General features: G+C 37.7%; 1 protein-coding gene across 4 annotated transcripts in view; it reads left to right on the top strand.

The window, feature by feature from the left end:
• LOC130563861 (A disintegrin and metalloproteinase with thrombospondin motifs 2-like) overlaps positions 1-26,505 on the top strand; it is a 117,073-nt gene that overhangs the window by 63,834 nt on the left and 26,734 nt on the right. For all 4 annotated transcript variants that reach the window (XR_008964169.1, XM_057349648.1, XM_057349647.1 and 1 more), the window contains exon 4: positions 18,176-18,375. Coding sequence is in view for 3 of the 4 variants with exons in the window: in XM_057349648.1 (XP_057205631.1) it covers positions 18,176-18,375 (200 nt within the window). In the remaining variant the exon portion in view is untranslated. The remainder of the gene's footprint in view (positions 1-18,175; positions 18,376-26,505) is intronic.

Raw genomic sequence — 26,505 nt, 5'->3', positions numbered from 1 at the left:
CAGGGCTAAAATGTCGTCACGTTTTTAATTCTTTGCAGAAGGAGATTACGTATTTACGAAACGCACTCTGTAGAGCAGTTTGTCCGTTTAGGGCTACTGTAGAAGCAACATGGTGAATTCCATGGAAGGGGACCCGCGGTGTATGTAGATAGAAATAGCTCATCATAAGGTAATAATAACATAACCTTATGTAAGGTCTTTATGCAGCTTTGAAGACATAGTTATGTATATTATATTGCATTTCTGTCAATAGATCCTCCCAAAAAACTACACATAGCACCTTTAAATATTTTGACTTTCAAGTACATTTTTAAAAATCTGTATTTTACTGTATATATATATTTATGTATGTAATATAGTGTGAAAAAACACTTTCTACATCTAAAGCATTAATCATACTTTTAACTCCACAACATTTTATAATAATTGTTGTTTTTTTACTTTTTCATACTGAAGTTCAATAAAATCTAGTAGGCTACTTTCTTTTTACAAAGTATTTTTACTTTTTGCTTTTAAAAATGGGAATGGGATTTTTTAAATGCGTTAAAGGTAAAAAAAAAAAGTAAACATGTATTTAGAAAATGTAGTGGAGTAAAATAAATAATATATGCTTTATAATGCAGTGGAGTTTTTTTTCCAAATTAAAAATATTCTTATAAAGTGCAGATACTTGAAAAATGTATTTGAGGAAAGCAAAAGTACTTAAATGCTATACAACACAGATTTGTTGTTCTGTCACTTTACTGTTCCATTCATCCATATGTTTATTCTTGAAAAGTCATGATTTACACATCAGTTTTCACACTTGAAATAGCATATGACATAACTTGACAGGTGGGACATTTCTAGAGAGGCTTGGTTTGATGAAACGCTTCTCAAGAAATATGCTTCTTGCTGTCATTTAAACTGTAATCCAGCAAGAGTGTTTGCTATGATCTTTTCTCGATTTTAAAGAGGTCTTAAAACAAACCTTTAAACAATGCTTGATGCTTTAAACAAACCAAGTATCAAATGTCTTTGATGTTTGTCGATCTGTGCCAAAGTCAGATAAATAATACATGGCAACCTCAATTGGGAGGTTATTTTATCACTCTTTAATGACGACTGGCATCTTATTTGCTGATAAAAGAATTCAACAAATACAGACACACACCTATTTTGTTTAGTGTCTGTACTTGTTTAACTGAAACTGGCCTTAAAATACAAGCCTTTGTTTCTATTTATAAGAGCACATTTGTGCCGGATTTTCCCAGCCAAGGGATGTAGAATAACAACTCACTCACAAGGTCTCTGTCTAAACCATGTATTATGCCAAGTGCAGTTTACCTGATGCTCAGAGTGGAGCATAAATGACCTCAGCTGGCAAGCGTGTGTATGTGTCTGAACATCATGTAGTGGGGATCTCAACAGACATCAATTTCGACAGGAGGTTTTGATGTATAGAAGCTCAACATATTAAACGGCAAACCACAAGATGTGAAATGCATCTTGTGATTTGACATGTGATGAGACATGGGGAACAATGCAAAAAAAGTCTGTTGTTTATTTTTCATATTTATGCAACATTTTCCTCATCAGGTCGAGGTTCATCAGGGTTCGAGAAATGTTGAAATGCATGTATCCTGTTACTCATGTTCTTTTGGATTGATTAAGCTGTAAAGTCTTGTTTGATACCAAGTACGGGTTAGATTCATTTTTTGTTCGTGTCTTCTCCAGCAGCTGGATGAGGGAATTGCCGGTGCATGTGAAGGGTGACGTGGGTTGCACATTTGAATAAATGAAATATTGATGCCATCAGTCAATTTAAATTCACCATTGGGAAAATTATAGCGTTGCTAATAAGATCATTTCCATTTAATGCAGTCAGTCAGAAGAACTGTCCCAGGTCTCTTGTGATTGGATCTTAGACAGGGGGTAACAAGAGCAGTTATCTCCGAGTTTTCTTTGCACATAGGCTAATTTATCAAGGTGAAGTTTGCTATTAAATGTTTTCGCAAGAGTGCATTGGATGGCTAAAACAGAATGTTTCATTTTTATAATAGCATTCAAGTTATAATAAAATTTTTGTTGAGTTTCCTTCTCTTGGAAATCGTATTATATAAATGTTTTTTTTCGGAGGGCCGTGCGTTTGCATCTACATAGGAAAATTGAGCAAATTAGCAACATCTAGTGGTAAGGTTGTGAATTGCAACCAATGGCTTACTCCACCGCTCACCCCTACCTTTTGAATCACTACGGTGGCTGACACAGGACTAAGATCTCGTCACGTTTTCAATTCTTTTCCGATTGAGAGATCATATTTAAGAAATGCGCTCTGTAGAGGGTTACTGTAGAAACAACATGGTGAATACCACGTACTGTAAGTGGACCTGTGGTGTATCTAGATAGAAAAAGCTCATTCTAAGAAAATAAAAACATAAGGCTTCATTATGTAAGGTCTTTATACACCTCTAAAGACATCCTTATGGATATTATATTGCATATCTGTCAGTGGATCCTCACAAAAAATGACACATTGCACCTTTAAATCTGCTCATATTATTCGCTTATTGTATTCTAACATTATACTAATATTATTTAGTAAAATGAAAAACATCCATCCATTCTCTGTGGTGGAGGCCTGGAGTCTTTCCCAGCATCTCGGGCCACATGGCACACTGTGGATGGATGGTAAATGAAAACATTTTACTGTAAATTATTTTATAGAAGAAAATTCAAAAAGATTTACTTAAAGCCCATTAGTTCAATTCCCTTTCAGTGCCACCCATCAAATGCAAGCTTTCCGTGCCAGTCCATACTTTCAATACTCCCATGGTAACAGTTCCCAGAATGATATTTGTCCACGATCTTTGTAACTTGTAACACCTTTTAGCTTTAACAACTTTTATGGAGGACAAAGAGCCACGTTGTTACGGAATAGCCGGAGCATATTTTATGCAAGAGTCGAGTGCAGAGTGACCCTGAAACCGCATTAAACTGCAGCGCCACGCTGATTACCTTTCTTCCTCGCTGTCTCAAACACGCAGGCAATAATAAATCACCCGCATCAGTCAGGCTGGCTATGAGCCGCCCCGGCTCTCTCTGGTACCGTAATATTAGCCAAATGGTAATTGAAACCACTTCTGCTACATTCACTTCTTTTAACATGTTGAGTTTCAGGCCACCCAAGATTTTGTGCAAGGCCAGGTATCATGCTTTTTAAATGGACAAGTGTGCTTGTGTTTGTAAATGTAAATCACATTCAAATATAATTGGCACCTGTAGTAGCTTTCTTGTAGCTCAGTGAGCATGGCATTAGCAACGCCAAGGTCTTGGGTTCAATCCCAGGGATTGCACATACACAGAAACAAATGTATAGTATAATGCAATGCAAGTCGCTTTGGATAAAAGCGTCTGCCAAATGCATAAATGTAAATGTAAAATGTAGTATTGAGTGTACATAGAGATTGAGCATATGGAAAGTTCATGTACTGTGTCACTGTACATTACCATAATATATGCAGTAAAGGCCATTGCAAGACAAGGCAGTTGAGAAATGAGCAGTGTATTCATACAGACAGAAAAAATATACGTTTGTTGTACCTGTAATTACATCACATCAGTCGTTGCACGTAGCAGCTGTCTATCGCTGGTGGTATTGACAGTTCACGGCACAGGTTATTTTTAATGAACATATGAGATTACAAGCTGTGATATATCAGAGAACCATCAACACTTCAGTGTAAGTCACAGTGTTATTTTAAGGGGTCTAGTTTTTATGCGTGTATTCACAGTGCTGTTTCACCCCAGGCATGGTGTCAAATCTATTAGCGATGGTTACAACTGTTAGCTGCGGACTCTGACAGTGCTGAATTGGGTTTGTGTGTCTTCTGTTGGACGATAGTGGCCACGATGACTAAAGCCTTTTGAAGAGATAGTTTACCCCAAAATGATTTTTTTTAACACACCCTCATGTCAGTCTAAACTTGTTTGACTTTCATCTGCAGAACACCGAAAGTATTTTAAGTAAAGTTGGTAGCCGAACAACATTGGACTGCACTGACTTCCATTGTATGGACACAAAACCACTGAGACATTTCTCAAAATATCATCTATTGTGTTGTGAAAAATAAAAAGGGTCTTACACTACATGTATACTGGAATTGAGTAACATGAAAGTAAATAAATGGCAGCAGGTGCCTTAAATGTGTTTCTGGTCTCTATTTTATGAATATATAAAACAAAGGCGCAAAGTAAATTGACCTAGAGTGCCATGTTTGTATATGGTTTGTAAGCACCAAGTGTTTGACTGACAGGTACGTAGGCAGTCTGTATTAAAGGGATAATGCACCCAAAAATGAAAATTTTGTCACTATTTACTCACCATCAAGTTGTTCCAAACCTGTATAAATGTATTTGTTCTGCTGAACATAAAGAAAGATATTTGGAAGAATTTTAGCAATTTTTTGTTCTGGGACATCATTCTCTACCATAGTAGAAAAAATATATATAATTTTTTTGTTATGTTGAACACAAAAGAAGATATTTTGAAGAATGTAGGAAAGCAAACAGTTCTGGGGCACCTTTGACTACCATTGTCATTTTTCCTACAATGGTAGTTAATGATGTCCCAGAACTGAAAATGGCTAACTATATAACTAACTAACTATATCCTTTGTGTTCAGCAGAACAAAGAAATGTAGACAGGTTTGGAACAACTTGAGGGTGAGTAAATGATGCCAGAATTTTCAGTTTCGGGTGAACCGTTCCTTTAATATTGTTCAGGACGCTAAGACCGTTTAAACTACAAACATGCAACATTTTTGACTTCCTATCACAAAATGCTTTGGATCTAGTTTATAGCTCTTTATATTTAGCGCTGTTCACACTGATCGTATCTTAATAGCTGCGAACAGCTCTCTTGCCATTTTTCTTGCTCTTCATCTGTAATTGTCACCTTCACTTCACAATGATCAACAGTATTGATGTCTAAACACATCATTTCTATTGAATGATTCTGTCTACAGATCCTCAACACTGTACAGTCAGACACACAATGCCATTAGCCAACCAATCAGTATCCTTGTCATTATTAATGAGTGAAAATGATGGCATTAATTTTAACCCTTTCACGCATATCTATAGTTTTTACATGACATGTGAATTGGGGGGGGGGCTGTGATTGACTTAAAGGGATAGTTCACCCAAAAATGAAAATTCTTATTGTATTTTGAAGAAAGTTGGTAACCGAACAGCACCGGCACCCATTCACTTGTATTGTATGGACACAAAACCAATGCAAGTGAATGGGGCCGGTTAACTTTCTATCTTCTTTTGTGTTGTGCAGAAGAAAAGTCAAATAGGTTTGAAATAACTACAGGGTGAGTAAATGATGACAGAATTTTCAATTTTGGGTGAACTGTCACTTTGACTTTAGCACGGTTTTGCATGTGTCAGCAGAAAAGGGAGGTACATACAGCAGAAGTAAATGTTTAAATCTTAAAATATCTTTAAATCTTTTGATTTCTTACAAGAAAAATGCTTGAGTGAGTCCTTCACAATTAAGCTGGTAACATGCATTTAAAGTGATAGTTCACCCAAAAGTAAAAATTCATTCATGTAAATTCAAGTAAAAAATCATTTATTCACCCTCATGTGGTTCAAAATGTGTATGTGACTCTTTCCCCTGTGGAACACCAAAGAAGATATTTCGAGAAATGTCTCTGTGGTTTTGTATCCATACAATGAAAGTCAATGGGGACCAATGTTCTTTGGTTACCAACGTTTTTCGCATTTGCGATATTCGATCCTCAAATATCTACGTGTATGTTCTGTAGAAGAAAGTCATACCAGTTTGGAATGACGCAAGAGTGAGTAAATGATGGTCACATTTTCGTTTTTGGGTGAATGGTACATAAACAATCAGTGTTCAAAACTGTCTCTTTATTTCACCCTGATTTACAATGGTAAGCTTATAACAATCAGGTGAGCTGTTGGGTTTGATTTTTCAGGTCATGTCATTCTGACCTCAACTCGCGTAAAAATAAGTTTTCAAACAAAGATGTCGACACAGAGGCAAAAGTTACATATTACAACTCTAACAAAGTAAATAAGTTTCATTCTGATGTTGACTGTGTGCTGTGCTCCCAAACTGGGACTGTGTACATTTGATTACTTTGTGTTCTCGGTCTAGATTGTATTGTGATGTGAGCTTTCGTGTAGCTTGATGATGCCACGAGCATGTGCTCAATAAATCACAACCTCTCACACACACACACATTTAGAGATTAAAAGGCCTCAAGGGCTACAGGCACACACGCACACTCACGCTCACATGCAGAGACCAAAAGGCAATTTTCACCAGCATCGTAGTGAGACCCACTTCATTAAAATTGGATATAGAATGGCGAGCCAGTGCCTTCAGAACAAGAGAAAGGTGGGGGGAAAGGAGAAGAGAGATTCAGAAACCGATTCCCCCGCCTCCTCTTTCTTTACGCTCTTCTCTGCCATCCGTACCGTTCTGTCAGGAATAGCAGGAGAAGGGATGCTATCTCATTACTTCACGTTCCCAGGGCTACATGCTTTGGCTTCTGGGTAGGAGCTTTAGAGCTTGAATTAGCACATGCTCGATACATGGCTGGTTTAATTGCGTAGCTCGCGAGGCAACAAAGGAAACGAGCCATGTTGTCAGAACAAACGCGCGGGCCGTGCGCTTGCTGTCACCGTCTGCTGCGCTTTGCTGCATTGCTGCGTTTGTTGTGCTGTGTTTAATGAACTAATTTCGGGCATGCACTTTGCGCGGACCTTTTGTAAACCGCCAGCCGGAAGTGCTTGACCTAAGTGTAGTGTGCGAGACGAAGTATCCAGGGAGCGTCTCTGATCGCGGTGACACTGGGGCCGTAAAATGTAATCTCATGATGGAGATCTACAGTGTTGGTAAACATAATGAGATCTCAAAGCTTACAATGGCACATGCGAAGAGAGAGGCTATACTGTGTGTTTGTTTTTGCACTTAAAGAAATGGTTTTCCGCAAAATTAATGTTATTGGTTTTTTATAGTTTGTATTTCTTTATTTGTTGCTATAGCTCATTTGGAGTGTTTTGTCTGCAGCGCTAATGTTGTGGGTTCGATTTCCATTTTTAAGTAAACCATCCCTTTAAAGCAGCGTTTCTCAAACTGTGGGGCGGGTCCCACTAGTGGGGAATAGAGATATGACAAGTGGAAGGAAATTTCATCACTTTTGTGCCCATCTCTATTAATTCCTTTATTTATTGACCATACACTCGAAACAAAACAACGACACATTTAAATGTAAGCCTTACTTAAAACAACATCAGACTGCGAATGGATAAGTTTGTGATATGGAATGAAAAGAAAACGGCACCAGCAGACCAAACCAAGACAGACAGTGGACCTAAATATATTACCATTTTGTTGGGGCGATTGGGGACAGGTGGGGCTTGGAACCCTTCCCTACCTCCAAAGTGGGGAATGGCAGAAAAAGTTTGAAAAACACTGCTTTAAAGAAAGGCAGCGGCAATAGATGCTATTCACACTAAGTTTAAATAGCAGTAGGTTCTGTTTACACTAAGTGAAAATAGCAGAATTTCTTAGCTAAATGCTATTTACATTAACCGAGAATAGCTGTTTTTTTCTTTGGATTAAGTAGAAATAGTAGTTAGATGCTATTTACTTATAAATAGTGGCAGATAACGTTACTATTTGCACCTACGTATTGTTGTGCATTAAACATTAAATCATTATATTTATAAAAATTATTAAAATGATGGCAACTTATTGAGATATTAAAGCCCTACACCTACCCCTAACCTTACCCTAAACTTTATGAATAAAAATGAATTTTAAGTCTTAAATCTGTTTTATTGAAAACAAATGCCATTATGATCTGTAAGGAAATAGAAAAAAAATTAAAGAGCATTTTCAGCGAGAGGTGGGGTAGAACCCCAGTCTCCCGTGCCAAGCTATACAGACTTTACACCTTACGCCATTGGTGTCATTGAAATAGAGAAATTGTAAGAACGACGCCATTTCAAACGATCACATATTGGTGGGCGGAGTTAGTGCAAATAGTCTCTGCCGACAAGGCGGGCTATTTGTACTCCGTGTAAATAGACACTCCGTTAAAGAAAACGGTTACCTGTAGGCATCCTAATGCATTTTTACAAAGTGCATGTATTAGCCACCCTGATGCTAAAACCAGGAAGAGTAAAGCTTAAGCGATGGTGCTACAAACTCTGTTACAGAGGCAAGAGAGGTCACCACTACCTCTTTTATAGGGCAATATTTTTGTTACTCGGGACAGTCAGAAACCCGCCCTGTAGTTTACTTGACAAAGTAATTTAATTTGTCTATTTTCTATTGCTGTTTCATCTTGATTATTCATTTATTATGTTATGGCCCGTCTAAGGCCAGGCCACAACAGAAAGATGTCTCAGACCCAAAATTCGTCATAACAGAATATTTATTGAAAACAAATAATATGGGATCAACTTTCAGACTTCGAAAACGCCAAAACAACAAACAAAACCCCACAACTTAAACCCCACTCCCTCTACATAACCTATAAAACAATAATAAAGAAAATTATGATGATTTTCTACATAAACACTTCCCTTTCTCCCTACCCACATAAACAAGTTATAAGAAGGGAACAATAAAAGAAAAAAATGGCTTCGGAGTCCTACTATCCCAAAGAAAGAAAAATCACAATCACAGGGTGTCTAACTTATAATCAACAAAACATAACAAAAAACAGGCCCAAGACAATAAATGAGCAAGCTGCTGGCAGGCTAGCAAGCTAACAATGAATGGAGAGGACAGGCTTTTAATTCCCTCCCCAAAAACAGCCACACCAATCAGAAGCAGCTATCCATTAGCCAATGAATGGCCTCCATTCCTGCAACACAAACTCAACACAAACATACAAACAACCAGGGTTGTAACAATTATGTCTCAAGTGATGCTCTCTCTCAATGATCTGCGTGCTGTTGGATTAAAGGACATTACCTGTGCAACAAAGCGAGGAGAATTAAATAACACTCAGTGTCATGTTCAGATTGGAAATGGGAAGAATAACCCTCTTTGAAGGCTGTTATTAAATTTCATCGGAGAAAGATAAGCCCAACATTTCCTCTTCCTGGTTCTCCTGCTGCACATTCAGCTCTCACTGTCCAAACCTACATTACGGTACTGTCTAATACCACAAGCCCTGTGTACGCTTTTGTTTCAGTAATGCATGCACAAGCTGTTTTTTATTTTATTTTGCAGGTAGCCTATGTGGTATCTAATTATTCTATGATTACTGAACAAATTATTATTGAGTTGTAACATTAAACACAAAAGGATGACACTGTTTTTTAATAAATGTAACATTATTTTTCCTACCCCAGCCTTATATACTGTATAGAGACTTTACTGTTGCTGTTGACAGCTGTTGATGCCACACATGTAGTCATGTGTGTACTCATTCATATGAATTGGTCTGCTGTGCATGCATTACTAGCCACAGTTATCAGAGATGAGAGTAAACAGTGTGTCTGAAAATTCGATTCCTCTCCAAGGATTCAGAGAAAGTCCAGATTTGTTCTGACAGTGCCATGGGAATGACACACATTGGACATCTGCTCAGGATCGGCAATCCGCCACAGATAATCCCATTAAAATTTCAGTTTATTTAAATGGCAAAACACAAGAACGGATATTGTGCTTCCTTTTGCTGCATGTGGAGTATACAGTTACACAGGGATGCGAGAGCGTATTGATTAATGGAAGAGTTGGGAACTTGGATGTCATGGATCGATAATGTTGTATAATGGAACTGCTAGTGACTAGAGCACGACCGATATGGGGTTTTTTTGGGGCCCGATACTGATATAAGGGAGTAAAACAGTCCGATATCGATATATCGGCCGATATTCTTTGTGTACAGTATATCATAGTACAGTACCAGTCAAAAGTGTGGACACACGACTGGAAGTGCTGTAGAATACAGTATAGGCTACATAAACAGAATAAACATAAACACATTTGCAATGATCACTCAAATTATTTGATCAAACACTTATAATGAGATAACAAATATATGTAATGGAGGAACGCTTTTTAACAATTTAACAATACACTTTATGGTCCAAAATGAGTCTTTTTTTATTGGTTTAGCCGATCAAAAATGTGACAAATTTGGCAGAAATCATAGGGCTCTTCTAATGTAGCAAACGAATATGATAAGCTCATTGTGAGAGCAAAAGACAGGGATATTGTTTATTTACTTTATAGCATTACGTCTTACCAACTAGGTAACAACTTGGCGTTGAATGACCATTCGCCATGAACGCACAGCCGTCTATTAGATTGCAGAAAGATACTGCTACATTACTGACTGTACTGACAAACCGATGAGACCGAAGTGATAAGCATAATCATTTTAAAGGACATGGGTTAACGTTATATTAGACTTGCATTGAAAGGGAAACTTATGGGGTAATTGTTTATTAATTTTACAGTAAGTTAAGTATTTCACAGACTAGTTAGCAACTTACCGTTAAGACAACGTGTTTTGGTCGGTCACATCACAAGTGGACAAGGGAGACACATACCCGTTTGCACCTGGTGCTTGAATCTGTCTATTTCATCCACTTTTGACCACTTATGTTCCGACTTCTTCGAGGGGAGGGTTTATGGGCATTTAAGTGTATGGGTTTCTTCGGATATTTCGATCGAATTCACAGAATAAGTGCACGCAATTTAAATATGAACGTGACCGTAGATGGCAGGAAAACATACAGAAAGCGGCGGTTTTCATTTCTGCTATGACAGAACATTGTGCATTGTACGTTTTTCGTGATTAAAACAAACTTTTAGGACTTCAGCCGTTAAATGTTTTTTTATTTCGTGTTTGCAGAGATCAGCTGGGCTGGGCTGCGACAGGCTCATATCGGCCGATAAAATCGGCAAACCGATAAATCGGTCGGGCTCTACTAGTAACCTGTGTGTGTGGATAGAAACAATCTCATGTATTTTAATGTTGGAGAAGTTTAATCGTTTTACGTTATTGTTTATGTGATATGCTGATTAATAGATATTAAATGATATTAATAGCAATTAATTAATATTTTCTGAGAACAGCGCTAAATGAGAGATATATTAAGACACTACCTTTTTGTGGCTAATGTTGAATTCACTTACAGACATTTGTCTCTAGATGTCAATATATTTTTTATTTAAATATAATACAACGCAAGCTGGCCTACAGCAGGGCCGGCTCCAGGCATGGGCAGGGGTGGGCTGAGCCCACCTAAACGTCTGTCTTGCCCACCCAATGAGAATAAAAAAACAACACCAAAAATTGCAGTATTTTCTATTGGTTGAAAGCAACGTCACTCTTCACTCACAGAGCGGCTTTAGTTTGTAACAGAGATGCTGGTGAAAGCAAAATAATTGAATTTTAGGTGCACTGCACGCTTGCTTTGAGTTTATTATAAACAGCATGTAAAATTAATTGTGCAGTAAAATCAGATTCATTTATTATAACAGGAGTTTTTGCAGTCTTATTTTGTGAAGGAGAAGGATGCGTCACGCGAGCGGTAACATTAACAAACAGCTATTATTTGCTTGCAATATTTAGGCTAGATTTTAACTTATCGACTGTCAGGAATGACTGAAAGATCCAGCTTTACAAATAAATCTGTTCATTTCAATTCATAGTGAAGATGGTAGCGAAACACTGTGCAAACGAGTTTAGTTTAGGCGCGCTCACGGACCTCATATACAACAGCAGATATGATGTAAAGTTCACTGTGCAGTGTAATCAGATTCATTCATTAAAACGGGAGCTTTTTGCGAAATTAAAAAGTCAGTGATCGTTCAGTGATGGGAATTCAATGTTCTTAGCCCACTTTCTTTATAGGCTTCTTATTCTATTTATTTTAATAGATAAATAATACCTGCACCTGGCAGGAACCGGGCCTGGCCTACAGTCTACATGTTATCCATCAAGGTGTATATTTAAAATCTCATATTTTAGGAAAATTTCTAACATTTTGTTCATTTTTAAAATGTATGCATTTGTTTAGTAGGGTTCTGAATCTGCTGTAGTACAGCACTTAAAGTTTTGTAAAGTTACAATATGACCATAATTCAGTAATGTTATGGAGTCATTACATCTAAACCTTTACAGTGTTTTTCTAGTCATTTTTTTCTTAAACTTGTTCACTTGTAGAATGATTCATTGTAAGAAATTATAGTTCTCAATCCTGCCATAAAAGATTTGTTCATTATTCTCTCTTTAGTTTCTCTAATATACACTGTTTTAAAGCAAAAACCTAAACAAATGTTACGTTGCTTTTGTGGCCCAAACTTAACACCTGGCACATGTACAGTCCCTGTAGATTAGTTTTGAAACAAGTAAATTACATTAGCTAGCAAGTTAAAAGTACGTTTCACCAGTATTATTTTGGGTCACCAGTAGAAGAACTGTTACTTGACTAAACTTAAATGTGACAAAGTGACACGACCCATTCAACAAATTGTTTATTTAATAAAATTAATATACAATAAAATTCAACAGATTGTTTATTCAATACAATTATTATGCAATAAAATATTAATAAAAATATAAATTTATTCAAATACCAGACCGATCAACAAACACAGATCGGAAGTTAACTTTGGGCCGGCGTGTGCGTCCGATAAAACCGTTTATATTCTAGTAAACCACGGTCTTGTATTTGGAGAAACATACATTCCTTACCCGAACGGATGCATATCTTAATTTTAAAGCTTCCTGTCACTTTTCCATAGGTTTGCTCAATTAAAGAATATAACCAGCTGATGAATTTCCATAAATCATAACCGATATATTTCCACATTCCCTCTGAGAACTTCTACTCGAGATCATTTGCATACATATTGTCTCACACCTTTTGTTTTTCTCAACTCCAGTCGCTTCTATTCAAGACCTTTTCTACAATCTCTCGCAGTTAAGATAGCTGTATGTGGCAGTTATCTGAAATAATCTCATCTCAAAATCAAACCTGTGAAGTATATCATCGCGTCGTAGTTGTGTCATTCTCAATATGATGTTATTGAAAGAGTTCGCGAGGATGAGCTAGGACTTGCTTGACAACTCATTTACCTTTCAGAAACAAATGAAAAGAGAAATTACTTATAATGTAGGAAAGGCTTAAAAATCCGGTCTGTGCATTACAACATCCTTCATTAGCAAAACACAATGATTGATGCCATTTCTCACCTTTGGTTATGTGACATTGAGGTCTCTTACTAATGCTATTGGTTGTAACGCAGAGAGAAGTGTTTTTTGCTCTTCATATAAGGGGTCATGGACAAATGATGAATGACTTGTAACCTCAGAGATGAATGAATAGCTGAAATAAACGTGTTCTTTGTTGTTCAGTTCTGTTGAAATGTGGATTTTGTAAGACCGGATGTCTTATTGCAGTCATGAAATGCTTTTAAAGAAGTCTTAGTCTTTAGTTTAAAATCTTTTTAAATTGAGTATCTTTGACCTTTTTACCATTACTTGGATCACAGTAGATAGGGACATCTTCTTTTTGCTAAATTGTAGGAAATGTTATGCAAATGGAACCAAATAGAAAATATAGCTGCAAGCAGCAATTATGGGGTCAAGCCCTTTCCAAAGGGAAATATTTTGGGCATGTCAGATGATCAGATTTTGAAAAACAAGCAAACAAATTTAAAAACATAGGGAAAGGCACTTAGAACAAAATAAAACTTCTTATAACCCCTTCGGGGCTTGACCCCTAATTATAACGTACAACTAGGATTTCTGTATGAGATCAGAAGAGGGGCACTAACATGGTAAATATGGCAAATATTACATTACATATTCTAGTATGTATTTTCTAATTTCTAGGTTTTTGGATTGAGTACATTACCGTGACATGGAAATACTGTTTTAAATATGGTCATCATTCAGTAACATGGTACAGTTTATATCAAAGTATCGTGTTATATTATATTACACAGTGTTTTTTTGTGGGGAAAATAATATTACGATTTATTGACTGGATTTTTTCTAACCAAGCAGTGACTTTTAAAAATGCTGAAACCACCTAGCTGAAAATTAAAGTTTGCTCAAAAAAAGGTCTTATGTGACTTTTAATGAGGAAATGAAATGGACCATAAACTGCTTGGTTGCAAATTTAAATTACAGTAAATGCTTAACTCAACAAATAATGTTGTTTAAGAGAGCACCAGTGGCTACTGGCATTGTTTCCAGCTGATAGCAGGCGGAGTGGCCTTCCAAGATTTCTATTAGCCAGAATATTTCTGAAAGAGACACCCTGTTCCTGCAACGTCCTGTTGTGGCTTTGAGGAGAAGAATGGGAGTGCTCTTATTAAAATGTCAACACGTTTGGAGGTCACTGTGGCCTTGTCTGTTCCATCTATTGATCCGTCACTTGTTCTGGGCTGATCAACTGACCTGGTTGGCTCACATCCATGGACAGTGACGTTTACTGTACTGTAATGATCAGACCTATTTTTATATTCTGTTTAGCAGATGGGATGTCTGGGAAATCTCTAGAGGTTTGAAATTAGAAATAGCAGTAGCAATAGTAACTGTTAGAAGTTGTATCGAATGCCACCACTTACTCTCTCCTCTCACACTCTCGAATTACCTTGAGCGGTATTGATGCGCTGGTGTGATATAATAATACCGGAAAAAAATTATAACAGTGTACAAACACAACCATTACAAAAGAAGCACATACTTTTTGTTATTTTTATTCTTTATATTGCAATATTAAGACAGATGTGTGTGTCTGTCGGTGTGTGTGTAAACTCAATCTCCCAGCATCCTTTCCACAGCATCTTTCATTCTCTCTCGCCACTGATAGACAGAGAGAAAGAGGTGTAAGAAATGAAGAATAGAAAGCTGACCTGTGGGAGAGCGGGCGTCTGGTGCAGAGACGCTGGGAAGCGGCAGAGCCCCTCCCACCACAGCCTGAGTGGGTGGAATTTTCTGTTTATCTTCGAGATCTGGCAGTGACAAAAAAGGCTGTCTTTTTTTCCCCGTTGTTATATTTCATAAGAGGCGTTCTTATGGCACTCTTATGAAATCTTTCCCTTGTGTAGACATCCAGAGTAAAATGTGTGAATTGCTTAGATGTCTTGATATAGCCCAGCGGAGCATTTCTCCCATGATGCTTTGCAGTACCTTATACAGTATGTATCTGTGTTTGAGTACAGTCAATGAATTGCTGTACAGAATATGAAAATCTAAACCCTTAAATGAAACTGAAAATGTTTAGCACTAAATGGAAATAAATGATTTTGCAAAGCTGCATCATCTTTCCAAAACCTCATCATTCATGTGTGTGCATATCTCACCGTTCTTCTAATAGTCACATTACAACATCCTCTACAGTAACATAGTCAGTTTACTTACTACATAGTAAACATTTGTGCATTGTTGGCATTAATATAGAGCTTAATCAAATGGCATACTTTATTACCGCTGGAGATGATTTAGTTACTGATATCATTACCGGCTCTCTATGGCCTGGTCCTAAAGGCCTGATTTGATCTTGGCTTTTACAACACACCATTAAAGATTAAAAGGCTGAAAGAGCATTAGTTGAGAACTGGCTGTTAGAAAATGTGTGTAGCTGGATCAGATTTCCCTAAGGTTGCGATACCCTTCTTCAAGAACACAGAAAAGCTCGCTTGTACATCCTTGGCGTGTACACACTTTTTCACACTTTAATTAAAACGTTGTCTGACATCATCGGCATACCGCCAATGTTTGCAAACAGTTGCATTTCGTTCTTGCCACAAAACTTTATATTTTGTGAATACTACAAATTACTTCAATTTTTTGTCTGTCATAGTGTTTTGAGAGATTTACATAAATGTCAGTTTACATATTTGTGACGTTTCGTCTGCAACTTCAAATTCAGAACACAGCTTTGTGATAATTGTCTGTGAATCTCAGCATCAGAAGTTTTCACTTTAGGGCTGTTTGTGTTACTTTCAGCGTTCACAGAAATCTCTATACAGTGCAAGCTCTCAGGTTTAGCAACACGCTCTAATGTTTTAGTTTGGGTATTCGTGTGCTTTTTTGTGTGCCTGTGTGCTTTAATGTCAGCGCTCGTACGTGCAGATACATCAAACTTTTATTTCGCCTCAGTCCTTTGCATTTTGTTGGCCTGGTGGCTGTCACTCAGTGAGACGGGCATGCGATTAGTTTTAGAAAATTAGCTACTGTGCATGTGCAGAATCGGCTGTTGTACATCCACTCGAAGGAAATCTTTAACCCGTGCAATGATATCAATCTTTTTTAATGTCCTGACCAGCCTTCTCTCTCCATCTTGTGTTTCCTCCATCTTTCTCTCCCTCATAAGTTCTCTTGACATTTGCAAAGGTTGAAAGACAAAGTAGCTTTGTGTCCTGATAAGGGCGAGGGCTCCTCAGTCTGAATGTGAATGTTCTCTCATGAGACCAAAGCAGAGCCGGCCGTGTTTGACAGACGGGGCGATGGGTCAAGTTTTGGAGTATCTTGTAATAGAGCTGAACGGGGGTGACAGGAAAAGACAGGCGTAGTAGATGAAGGACTGCCATCACCTGTAGGGCACAAAATTGAGGGATGAGGGCAATATACAGCCAGATGTTGGCAACATTTAAAGGAACAGTTCACCTAAAAATGAAAATTCTGTCTTCATTTACTCACACTCACATTGTTTCAAATCTGTATACATTTTTGTTCTGATGAACACAGAGAAAGATATGATATAGAATGCTTGTAACGTTGCTTGTAAGAATGCAAGAACCAAATAGTTCTTGGCCACCATTGACTACCCTAGTAGGAAAATTTGCTTTATAAATTTCTTTGTTAACTACAAAAGAAGATATTTTGAAGAATGTAGGAAAGCAAACAATTCTGGGGCACTTCTGACTACCATTGTCATTTTTCCTGTTTGGTCTTCCAAATGTCTTTCTCTGTGTTCATCGGAACAAAGAAATGTATACATATTTGGAACAACTCGAGGGTGAGTAAATGATGACAGAATGTTTAGTCTCTTTTAGTGAAAATGGTTTTAAAATAATAATTTTAGCATGGGATGTAACATTTTTCTGCTTTAGTAGTTGATTTGGACATTTTTTATAACTCTTTTTTTATGCGAAGTCTAGGTTTAATTAGTCATTGGAGTCCTTTTATAATACTTTTATACAAACCTTTCTGATCGAAATTTGCGTCCAAATAGTTCATACTTTCTGTTCTTTATTCACATCTTGTATAAACAGGTTTTGATGCTGCAGAGTTGTTTCTGAGGGCAACTAACCTTCCCTATTTTTTCTTCCGGCTAACAAGATGTTACCGTGCTACTGTGACATAATGGCTCTTTCTCCGGACTATACCGTAATAAAATTATAATGAAACAGATACTGTTATTTGCAATGACTAAAAGGTGTTATAAGGGTCAGGACACTTTAATGTAAAATTGTAGGTTATTTTATAGGCTCTCACGTACATACTGCACAAAAGAGCCAAGGTCACGTTCATCGTTTCTGTTGTGCAAGCTTTCTGCTAATTTTGAGTAAAAAGCTGCTGACACGGGCTGTGAGGACCAAACCACCTGCTGGCGAGGGAATTTTCAACCCTACCAAATAACAACAGCGTTGAAGAAAAAACATATCTGTTAGTTTTTATTGGGAATTTTCTGTGCCTCTGTAGTCCTGTAATAATGTGATACTGACTCTCAGCGTTAGCATGATGAATATTGTTCTGACTCGCGGATTATCATCCAATAAGAAAGTGACTGGTGAGCTAATATTAGTCTGCACCGAGCGTTGGTTTACCCATGAGCAGGTTGCCAAGGAAACGTTACATAATTGGAGCATAGAAGATGCCCCCAGCTGATTGGGTGATGTAGACAAGGTGATAGATCTTCCTCAACGTCTTCTGTTCGCCGTTTTCCATCTATCTGCCTGGAAAGGAAATGACCTTGTGACACGCCAAACAGTGGCTAGTGTTGTGACATCTTTTTACAACACAGGGTGGCTCTACCTTTTATCTTTTTAGTAACGTGTGACTTAATAAGTCTGTCGGGGAAAAGCTAGTTGAACCAAAAATGGATGAAGTGCATAATTGAAACGAGAATTAAAACAATTGTGCATTTTTCTGTTTCTCCACAGGTGCCGATCTGGGCGGTCTGATGGATCTTGAGACTCTCTATCAGGGCGTGGAGCGAAGCATAAACCAGAGCCGGCGAGCCCGCAGACAGTCCCCCGAGCGAGCGTACAACATTGAGGTTCTGCTGGGGGTGGATGACTCCGTGGTGCAGTTTCACGGGCAGCAACATGTGGAGAAGTACCTCCTCACTCTTATGAACATTGTAAGCGTGCTAAAGCCACCCACGCTGCCTGTTGTGTTTGGGTTACCCTTGAGAAAAATCAAAGAACAATAGAAACTACCCTGTCAACAGCGTGGCAGTTCTGCAGGCGGAAGACAGCATTATAATAAACAGCTAAGATAAAACTGGCTGGTGGAGAAACATTAGAGGAAAAGTGTTGACGCCTGAAATACTTGGGTTATACTCAGTTGTTTAGTGTTTTGAAAGGGTTTTTTAACACTTCGTTTGACTTCATGAGTGTATGAGTAGTATATAAAAATGGGAATTAAAGGGATGGTTCACCCAAATATAAAAATTATTTTATAATATACTCACCCTCATGTCATTCCAAACCTGTGACTTTCTTTCTCCTGCAAAACACAAAATAAGATATTTTGAAGAACGTGGATAACCAAACAACATTGGCCCGCATCGACTTCCATTGTATGGACAGAAAACCAATGAAACATTTCTCATAATATTATTAAAAAAAGAAAAATTACAGTATGTTTTGAACCACATGAAAGTAAATAAGCAATTACAGAATTTAAATTTTTGGGTGAACTGTCCCTTTAAGAAAATATACGTTAGCTGAAATCATACAATTTTGACGATTTCATGAAGTGTTTGTTTTTGCTAGTGACAAGAAACAATATTTACAATTTTAAGTGAAATGAAAGATGTACTGTATACAACATAAATGAACTTTGACACAGATTCACATTTGCTCTCTGGCAGCCGGGCATACTGCAGGTCAGACCCTCTTAGATAACACAGAAACACACAGAAATATGTGCTGTCCTGTTAACAACTCAGACCCTTAGAGACTTCAGATTAAAATCTGTATTTTTCATGAAACTGATGCTAGTGTCAGGTTTAGGTAAAGCTGGATCCAGCAGATCAGTGGCTTTGCATCATGTGGTCCGAGGTGACGGTAAGCCGGGGGAACAATATGCCTGAGGACGAAACAGCACTCATCTGCTCCTCACTATCCATCCTTTAATCTTCACAAATTAAACCTACGCAGAGAGAGAGAGAGACCTTCTAGCCAATGACAAAAAAAAACACGAGTTGGGTTGATATTATATAATCCGTAATGGTCAATGATGGGAGGTAAAATCAGAAACGTATTAGATCAGTTCTGCAGTCATTTTTCTACATCACGGATCACTCCATCTAAGATAAAATGTGATGGGGAAAAAAAGGTGGGTGAAAAATCGGTTATAACCTCACAATTTCTCTCTATATTGCATATTTTCTTCGGTTATCACGGGTCCCCGAACGTTTTCCGCAGCTGTGCCACTGTTATTTCCTTTTCTCCTGTCTCCTTTCGTCCTAGGGGGTGTTTCAAACACAGCATTCGGAATAAATGACAGAAAAACAGATAAACAGAAATATATAAATAACATCGCGTCTCCTCTCTCTCCCACGCGTTGAGTTCTCGCTGCTTTCTTCTTGAAAGTTTACTTTGCTCACTTTCGCATGGCATGTCTCGCTCGCTCGCTCTCCGGGAGTCAAGGAAAGAAAAGCGAGAGACAAAAGAATGTGACGAGGTGTAAGAGCAAATTTTTGCCCTTTTTCCTCCAACTATTTTCCCTGAATTTTCCTCTTAGCTGATCGTCTTTTTGCATTTGTGGGCTGTGTGATGATGTGTTATGTGTTTGTCGTTGTATCGTATTGGTTTGTGCATTTGTGCAAGACTGTCGAAGTGAAAATATAGAGCGGCTGTTCGTTCCATCAGCGGTGTTTTATTCAGGTCTTTTGGTCAGTGGCTGGTGTCTCAGAATACAGGAAGAGAGAGTAGGAGATGTCTGAGTACAGATCAGTTTACTACGGGCATCAGGGCTGCATGTGGGCAACACACAGCCCTTTCAGAAAGGTTTCGGAAATGCCAAAATTGATGTGTGGGGTGTGCATAATCCTGCAGATGTGTAAGGATGTTGTCCATCTTCTTTGCTTTAGAGCTGTTTCTGTTCTGAAAACAAAGGAATAAACTGTGCTAAATGCAGATAATACACTGTATCTGACTGTACTAGGTAGATGCCAAAGATAAAAAGGTAAAAACCCAGACTATGCTTGGAAACATAGATTTGTAGACTTTACTGTTAGCTCATTGACAAAACGTTAAATGCTCTCTCAATTGTCACTTTAGACAAATGTGTCTGCTAATAGATTAGATGTAAATACAAGTTTATGTGTCAATCAACCTTTGCTGAATTTACTGTATAATATAGTAGATTTTCCAAGTTCTATTCCAATTTTCAGTTTTTTAGGACATTGCAATGTTGTTTGGACCAGAGGCGGATACAGAAAGTATATGATAGGTGGGCCTGTAAAATTGTGGGTGGGCCGGAATAATTCGCATCACACTTTCAACGGCGTAATTTTTAAGAAAATTGGATGGACCGGTGTTCTGTCCCACTGTGGCGTCAAATGCAATTCTCTTAATGTTGGTATGGCAAGTTCAATTGTTGTTATTCAATCTAGCAATACGTTATTCTAGTTTGTAGGCCTATAGAACGACAGATAAGAATAAGACAAAACTGTACCCACCAACCCATTTATCTAAATAAAGTTGATCACATGGATTGAAAAAAACAGATACACATGTAGGCAGCTACAATAATGAATTAAAAATAACCAAAAAAGACTTTACAAAAAAGAAATGAATCACTCATGAATCCCATACATTAGTAAAGTCTGTGGTGGTAATATTATTTTTTTACTTACACAAGGCCTAGTGTAATTAAACCTCAAAGCGTAATTTACTGTAAATAATAGTTATAACTTATACCCAAGTGAATGTAATGTATTTTTTTCTTTTCTTTTTGTATTTAAAAATTTTAGTTAATTTACAACAAATGTAATAGCTAATTTAGATCTTGATGCATTTCATTTATAATTTTTTTTAAACACTTTTAGTGTACCAACAAAGGAATTTAACATAGCGGACCTATAGAGAAGTGAAGAAATCATATCATAATGAAATCATAAAATAATGCTTTATTGAAAACGAACTTTAACATTCGAGCCACCAACACGGCTGAGGCAGGGATGAATAACCAGAAAGCGGTCGGAGGGAAAATGCAGAGTCAGAGGTTAAATAGGTGCGAAATCACCGCACGAGCGAAACCAGGGGACAGTTCAGGACCGAGGTCAGGGCCAGGCGAGAGTCAGAGCCAAAGAGCAGTCCGCGATATGCAAGGGGAAATCCGTAATGGTTACGTAACCTAACGGCGAAACCTAAAGCCAAAACAAAGAGAGCGAATAAATAGACTGAAATCTGGTGACAAGCGCACGCGGACTGCGATCAGCTATATGACAGATCTTGAGGTGGACGATTTCGATTTTCTCATTTGGAAGCCGGTGGAGTGAGAATATCAGTGGAGGCTGAAGCACGCATACTGCCATTACTGTCGCATGGATAGCCATGTTTACATATTCATAGAAAGAGAATCTACAGACAGCGATATTAGCACGCAGCGTAAGGGCCGTAACGTAACTGACGTCGTGTGAGCACATTCTAAATAAAGTTCTTCTTATTATTATTATTAAGATTATTAATAAACAAACAATTCAAATGTATTTATTTAATTTATACAAACTTCAGAATCGAGGGTAAAAATAATATTTAATATAGTATTAAAAATCATTTTCTTGGCTCTGACTGGGTGGGCCAGCTGTCAATCTGGGTAGGCCTAGGCCCACCCGTAGCTCCGCCCCTTGTTTGGACTATGCACTAAATAGTATCTTAATAAATTGAGAGAAACTGAGATTTTTGTACAATGAACAATTTTGGTACGGTTTTTGGTTGCCACCTGTGTCCTGAAGCAGAACCAGTCAAGAACCGCTGTGTGTTTGTGAATGTTGTGGAACTAAAATAATTCAGTTTACTAGTCTCTGCGTGGAAGTTGCTGTATTTGTGAATGGATTTTTGCTTGTTTGGAGAACTGGTCTGATGAGCTGTCTGCCCTCGACTGAAATGGGCAAAAAAATAAAAAATCAGAATCGCCTTATTTCCAAGTAGTCTGGGTTTACATGTACAAGGAATTTGTCTTGGTGTACTGGTGCATTACCATAAATAAAATAAACATAAATTACCAAACTTAATTTTAACACTCTTTATCAAACTGATATGAAAAAGATACAATAAATAAACACAGTATTCTTAATAAGAATGAGAATGTTAATAAAGCTGTAAGTAGTATAGATCTAACAAATATTGAACAATAGGAAAATATTAAAAACACCCTGAGTTTACTTATTCCAATCCACCAATCAGCTGTCATTAACCTAATTCCCACCCTTTTGAGAACATGATATTTCCTAGTAATATAGTTTACCATATTTTATTTAATAGTATAACGTGTTCTCCTGTTGGATACCCAGCATGCATTTGTTTTACAGTTTTTCTGTTTTATCTTGAAAAATCTCACAACCTGCTGATCTAAGATCAGTGTTCCTCTTCCTGCAGATCCTGAAACACACTACCACAGTGTCCGTGTTCCCCTTGCGCTTGTACTCAGACTCATTTCACATATTTACTCTGCGTAATGGAGCTGAGACCTTTGTGTGTAGCATTAATTGTGTGAATTGAAAGTCGACTATATTAATTGCTTCCGTCTATATTAGTCACTCCTCAGGTGTAAACAAGACGTGCAGGCGGACAGACCATTATGTAATCAACTTTTCATAGACACGTTGTTCTCGTCCTCAAATGTCAGACAGGTAATAATGGTCCAAAATGTCAAGTGAAAATGGCAGAGATTCAGAAATGAGTCTGAGCAAATACTGTCTCATGTCTCAGAGCATTCCTGTACATTACACATCAATGTAAAGAAGACCACACTCACTGTCCAGTGAAACAGACCAGTGGTGATTCTGCCCACCAACATTATATTGCATACCTGTGGGATGTTAAGACAAAATCGGTGGTGTCTAAAGATGCTTAAATTAAGTTTGGATGGCAGGCGGTCATTTGTGTTTTCAAATATTATATATTTATATTTATACTGTGATAAAATGTATGTGAAAAACATACTGTACATTTATATATGTATTATTCTTTATTCTGTGGAACACAAGGGTGTATTTTCAAGAGTGGACTAGCTACTGTATCATGTGAGTCCCAAAAAACATGAAGACATGCCAAAGATAAAAGTGAATTTCCAAAGTAGTATTTTTGTCTTATTTTGCAGTAGTACAAATATCTAAAAACTGTCAAATTAAGATACATTTTACTTCAAAGGCAAAATGACCTACGGTATTGAGTCTTGTTTTCTGAAAAATAAGGAATAAAGGAATAAACTAAAGGTTTACCTCTTTGTTAAGTATGTTTTTGACCCCGTTGGTGCAAAGTTTTGCTTGTTTTAAGCATACACTTAATTTTTATATTTTCTTTTCAGAAAACAAGAGTGACAGTTCACCCAAAAATGAAAATTCTGTCATCATTTACTAACCCTCTTGTCGTTTCAAACCTGTTTGACTTTCTTCTGCACAACACAGATAAGAAAATATTTTGAAGAATGTTGTTAATCGGCACCCATTCACTGGAACTGGTTTTGTGCCCGTACAATAGAAGTGAATGAGTACCGGTTCAAAATATCTTTTGTGTTCTGCTAAGAAAGAAAGTCATACAGGTTTGAAATGACAAGAGGGCGAATAAATGAATTTCTGTTTTTGGGTGAACTATCACTTTAACATCTTAGGTCACTTTCCTTGTCAAGTAAGCATCTTGTTTGTAAAAAATTTTGTACTGGAAAAACAGACAAAAATACTAAGAAATTCATTGTCAGTGTAAAGGTATTAAAAAAGAAGTCCACTTGTGACTTTAAATCTAATCTTCTAAAGCTGCATAATAGATTTTATGATCAACAGACTGAAATGCAAGTTGCTACAGTATATTGAAAATCTACTGTAGCACTGAGAACACAACGGTTCATTCATCATGGCTCCTTTCACATACTCTTTTTCTGGTTGGTTTGATTTATCTGATATGGTAGAGTTTAACTGACTACACATTTCACATTTTCCCCCATCATTTTGTCTTGTACTCCCCAATATAAGCCCTACCAGTTCACCTCCAACCATATCATTCCATCTGCACCCTTGCTTTCTCCTCTATCTTCTATAGCAGTGAAGCCACAATGCCCCCCTCCTCTGCATTATTAATGAGATATTAATGATTTTCTGACTTCCTGACCTCCAGGTCTCCATTAGTTACCTGTAGGCTGATGAAACTCAGTGCTGGACAAGGCCGGCCGAGCTAATGAGACCTACATTCTCACAGCCATTAACACACACATTTATCCTGTTAGAGGTTCAGGAACCCTGCTTGTGTTGCCGAAGATGTGCTAGTCAAATGTATAATACAATATCCATCCGATTTGTTCAATCTTTTCACTGTGTGCGTACAGGATTTCAGGGCAAGGCGTGGCTGTTTTTTTCTTTGAAGCGGAGCCTGGAAACAAGGCAGTATTCATATCCCACCATGCAATGCTTTTAACGTGGAGTCCTGAGGTGTTGCTTAGTGTGTGTTCTGCATGACAGCCGTCATTGAGAACACTAGAGTCATGGTCACCTGGAAGTCATCTAAGCCTTTAGCAGCCATCCGTATTAGCACGGTTACTAAGGCAACGGAGACTAAGAGCTCCGCTCTTTCTTTCTGAAGAAATCTTTGCGAACGGTCAGGAAAAGTCCAATACAGTAGTTTCAAAGATAAGCTTTTGTCAGGTGCAGACGTATATATTGGTTTGAGAATTGTGTTATCAAAAAAGTTGGCAGCTGGGTTTTTTTTAAGAATGCTGGGAGTTCAGAAAGCGAAAGGAAGGATAAACTCCACCCTGTTCTGAAGTTTGCAGGTTGCTTGGCAACCGGTGAATCGTACGTATTAAAAGCAGGTGAGCTGGTACGACGCATGTGCTCGTGTTGTGTAATTCTTTCCTTGCTCTTCTGTCCCCTTTCGCACCTTTCTTTCCTACCGGCCTCCTTTAAACTCCTTTTTCTCCGTCTGCGTTTCTTATTCTTGCTCCCCCTCTTTGCAGTCTGTCCATCAGAAATCTCATTATTGTTGGCTGTGTATACATCTCAGTGTCTCATTAGCAGGCTTCCAGAGCAGCAGAGGACACCATGTCTGAACTTCTGTACCAATTTGTCTGTCTCTGTCTCCCTCTCTGTCTGGGAACCGTGTTTCCCACAGTGCATTAGGCCCATCCTTCAGTGAACTGAATAAGTAAAGATGGCTGAGACGCGAGGTGAAAAGTCAAACTGCAGAATCATGGGAAATGAAAAAGGCTCTCTAGTGCGTTATTGGGTCTGGCTCAGACTTCGATTTTTACGGCTTGTGTATGTGGTTTTATGTACGTGTCAGGACTCAGGTTTTGCTCTCTCTGTGAGGAAGGAATGGTCACATAAAGATGCTGAGGCTAGTTGACACATGGGAAATGCTTGTATATATTTCCGTGTAGAGTACTGTACAGTATGTTGGTGTAAAGCAGTTCCTTCAGATTTCGTTTAGTTGTCCTAAATTAGACTTCTCTGACTTTTGTTCATCAAAATAAGGTAACAGCTCAGTCATCCCACGCTCGGGTCAACAATATATAATACATGTGTGTTAAAAAAAGAGTGTTTTTGCAAACAATAGTTTGTGTTACCCTTTTCATGTTTTAAAATTGTTAAGTGACCATTCCAAATTTTTATTTATTCAGCATTTCTAGATGTATTGTGGCCGTTCCAGTCCAGTGTCTGTTGCATTTCAACAAAATCAAACCTCAGGAGTGACAAAGTCATCCAACAGTAATGTGAAAGACTGACAGCATGACAAGACGCATGAAAACTGTGAAAAAAATCGAGGTTACAACATAAAACATATTTGTTGAACTTTTCCTAAATACATGTACAAATATGACTGTTTATTGTTTAAAAGTGAATATGAACTTGTTTTCTTTGCGGTATTTGAGGTCTGAAAAAGCACAGAGCATCTTTTCTGTTATTTTAACTTGTTGCTCCAGTTTTCATTTTCTGCAAATAATTGCAAATAGAAACAATATTTTCATTTGAAATTTGGGAGAGATATTAAGTAGTTCACAGAATGAAACAACTATGATCATTTTACCTAATTTTGAAATGGTCTCT

This window comes from Triplophysa rosa, linkage group LG13, assembly GCF_024868665.1.
Source record: "Triplophysa rosa linkage group LG13, Trosa_1v2, whole genome shotgun sequence".
Taxonomy (NCBI): Eukaryota; Metazoa; Chordata; class Actinopteri; order Cypriniformes; family Nemacheilidae; genus Triplophysa; species Triplophysa rosa.
The sequence above is the reverse complement of the archived record's forward strand: the minus strand, read 5'-3'. Positions and strand labels throughout refer to the sequence as shown.